At 51.2% G+C, this 3,323-nt stretch overlaps 1 protein-coding gene across 1 annotated transcript in view; it reads left to right on the forward strand.

The window, feature by feature from the left end:
- Window positions 1-435: 435 nt before the first annotated feature.
- LOC116844909 (protein neuralized) overlaps window positions 436-3,323 on the forward strand; it is an 84,108-nt gene continuing 81,220 nt past the window's right edge. The window contains exon 1 of the mRNA XM_032817043.1: window positions 436-722. Coding sequence (XP_032672934.1) covers window positions 515-722 — 208 coding nt within the window. The 5' untranslated portion in view covers window positions 436-514. The remainder of the gene's footprint in view (window positions 723-3,323) is intronic.

Here is a 3,323-nt window from a genome sequence, read left to right on the forward strand (position 1 = left end):
TTACTGCGTGTGAATTATCTTTATTTCGGAAATGCATGTAAAGGTAATATTAAATTCACACGAAGTTAACTTCATACTAGTTTGGTGCATCGTCGTTTATATATGTATCGTCGAAATTGAGACAATTAATAGAAAGTTACTACCTGGATACGCTTGTAAAACGATCGATGAGAAACTATATGATGAAATTCCCATAGAGGGGGCGAACACGTAACAAAGGTGAATTTTCGAAACACTGCGAGTCTTAATCGGCCGCGCGCGTAGCTAGCCGCCGCGAGACGCGAGAAAAACGCGTCGGCATCCGGCGGCGCACCCGCATCATCGAGGAGCAATCAATTTCGCCGCTGCGGCACCGCTGTCGCGCCGCTCTCGCGTTCAAACGGCGCGCAAATGCGGACGCATGCGCCCCGCGCCACGGGCCAATCACCTCTCGCGCTAGCCGTCGCTGTCGGTCGTCAGCGAAGCAGCGCGGTCGTCCGCCTCCGCCGCGTAGCGACACTGCGGATGCCAGCGGATGCACGATGTGACTGACAGCAGTAATCAGCGAGCGAAAGCGAAATGCGTCGGTCCTACGCGCGCCCATGCGCCTGCTTTTTCACGTGAGTCTGCCCGACACTGCCGAGCACCGCCGCCGTTGGACCTGACACCGCTGTCTGCAGTCGCTGCCGGGCCGAGCACGACCACGACGATGGGTCAATCGTCGAGCAACACCGGCCACAGCGGTGAGTCCCTCGAATTCTATGCTCCTGCAGCGATACCGATCGCGTGCCGCTCGCGGCCGGCACGACCGCTTTTTTCGTGCGCGCGCGCGTGCACCCACGCACTCATGCACGCGCACACGCACGCACGTATGCACGTACGGACGCATGCACGCACGTACATGCGCGTGCACGCACGCATGCTTGACATGTGTCAACCGCGGCACGATGGAGACGGCGATCGACCGCCGATGATCGCGACGTCCGACGTGACGTCGCGCAACAACCAGGAACTGTCCTGCCTCCTCGTCGGGGAGGTTATGTTCACCACAGAACGGCCGTGAGTCTCCATGTTCATCCTGTCCTTTCCTTTTCTTCATTTGTTACGACAGAAGGGAACGAGCCTTTGCTCCCGAATTCTCCCCGAAAGGGAGAGCTGGACGGATCCGACGACAATAAGTCAACGACGAGCGTCGATCGTCGGCGCGGATCATCCGCGAGGATCGTTATCGCCTATTGAGATATTGTTTTTTAAACCCGGCTTATCGAGAACGAAAGCTCGTGTCACGCGCTCGTTGCCTGGCGTCTGAGTAAGCGTTTTTTATACTATTAGCATACGTCATTTATAGTTTCTGCTGAAACATGATTTGAATTATTCATCCTAATTTAGAGGACTAACTTTTTTTTCTTGTTTGTCCGACTGATACAACGGTGAGCACGCAACGTGTACGATATCACGCGATCTTTAAATGCTGATACTTTTCTCACTTTTACCGACGTGTCTTCTGTTGACGCCGTCTGGAGGCGACATCTGCCTCAAGACGCACGGTTTCTCGCTCGCTTGGTAAAGAAATTAAGCGCGAGTTCTGACTTTCTTAGAAATTCCAATAATTAGTGGAAGACCAGATATACTAATTTTATATGTTTCCAAACGTTGAGTTTCCACAAAATGTGAAAGTTCTACGGAAATATAGCGTGATGAGTATCTTGTCGAGGATATTATACGCATCGTATCTCGGCAAGAGAAGAGAGCTGATGTCCATAATTTATCATTTGACAGTGAAGATTAACTGCTTTCTCAACATTGACCTCTTCTCCGAAACTAAGTTTCCCTCGAAGAGATCTGCCATATTATATATAGATTCCGCACAACGGCCCCTCCTCTTTCAAGGCGCAGGCACGTTACGCAGAACAGCAGTCTGCAGCAAGGGAGAATTCACACCTTGACAGAAAAGTAGAAAGACAAAAGCCAATCGGAACTCACGCTGGTAGTCAGATGGTAGTCGGCAGTTTCCTACCAACGCGAGTTGTGATTGGCTTTAGCTCTTCTGTTTTCTGCTTTTCTGCTAACGTGTGAGTTCTGCCTAAAGCTAGAATCGTACGATGCATGACTTCATGACTTCTTGCACTGACCGACAGTTCACTGCATGAATTGCTATCGTGCATTTGAAAACCAATGCAGCAAAATGAGCTGTCGATCAGTATACATGTAAGAAGGCATGCAATCGTGCATCGTGCGATTCCAGCTTAACGTTAAGTAGCGCGATATAATTGGATTCCGCAACATTAAACTGAAAATGCCAATATCGCGCACGCGCGATACAACGTTTTTCGACAGCGCGCGATGTTTTGCCAGCTGCATTCCTCCCGAGCCAAACGCATCTTTCGATTTTATTTCGTAAAGGTTGGGTTTCAAGGCTTGCAAGATGGTACCGCACCCCCGTGCTTCGTAGCACCCGTGGCTACCTATCGCAGGATCCGCCGGCGTGTACCTCGCTGTGCTCGGTCGTGGGCCACAGATGGTATTGTCATATGGCAGACACAGAGGCAGGCCCTTCGAAGGCAGTAAAACCGCGATTGCACATCCGCACAAATCCACGACAGACCCGACGCGGGCACCGATGCCTCCTCTTCCCAATTATCTAATCGACGTCACGCGAACGGTTGCCTCGGACACACACACGTACTACATACGCGCACATGGCCTGCTTCTTTTTCTCTCACTCACCGACGAACGACGCGTTGTCTGATGCCTTAACTCCTCGATACTACGGGGGCAACGTCTCTAGTAGGCGAATCATTCGTCGAATCATTCGCCTCTCGCGACTCTGAGAAAGATGAGAAGGAATTCTAAGGAAATCTACACGCAAGACCGGAGCGAGTCGATACCGTTGAACGATATTTCTCTCGTCGCTGAAGCATTGAACAATACATCTGTTTGCTCTGTGCCTTCACATCGTTTACATCGTTGAAAGAGAGTTACTTACACTTGGCTCTATCTACATTCGGAAGACGTGTCAGCGAAGTTCACACCGTGAGCGTCGCAACTGTCGCGGCGTTCACTGAAAAATCGCGAAGGGTGCGCGCGTTCGGGATTCGTAGACGACACTTCCGGGGGAGAGCGATAATGAGGAAGAAGAATCGTAGACGGTGTGATGGCTGGGGTTCAGGGCAGCGACCCAGTTCTCATATGTATTTATACCAGAAGACGCTATGCCGGCTGCGTGTGGCCATTTTGGAGACCCAAAGAGAGAAAGAGGGATTACAGCCACGAGCGAGGGGAGGAAGGAGAAACAGAGAGAGAGAGAGAGAGAGAGAGAGAGAGAGAGAGAGAGAGAGAGAGAG

This window comes from Odontomachus brunneus, unplaced genomic scaffold, assembly GCF_010583005.1.
Source record: "Odontomachus brunneus isolate Ranch 3 - 2012 unplaced genomic scaffold, Obru_v1 Obru_scaffold_047, whole genome shotgun sequence".
In the NCBI taxonomy this organism is placed as follows: Eukaryota; Metazoa; Arthropoda; class Insecta; order Hymenoptera; family Formicidae; genus Odontomachus; species Odontomachus brunneus.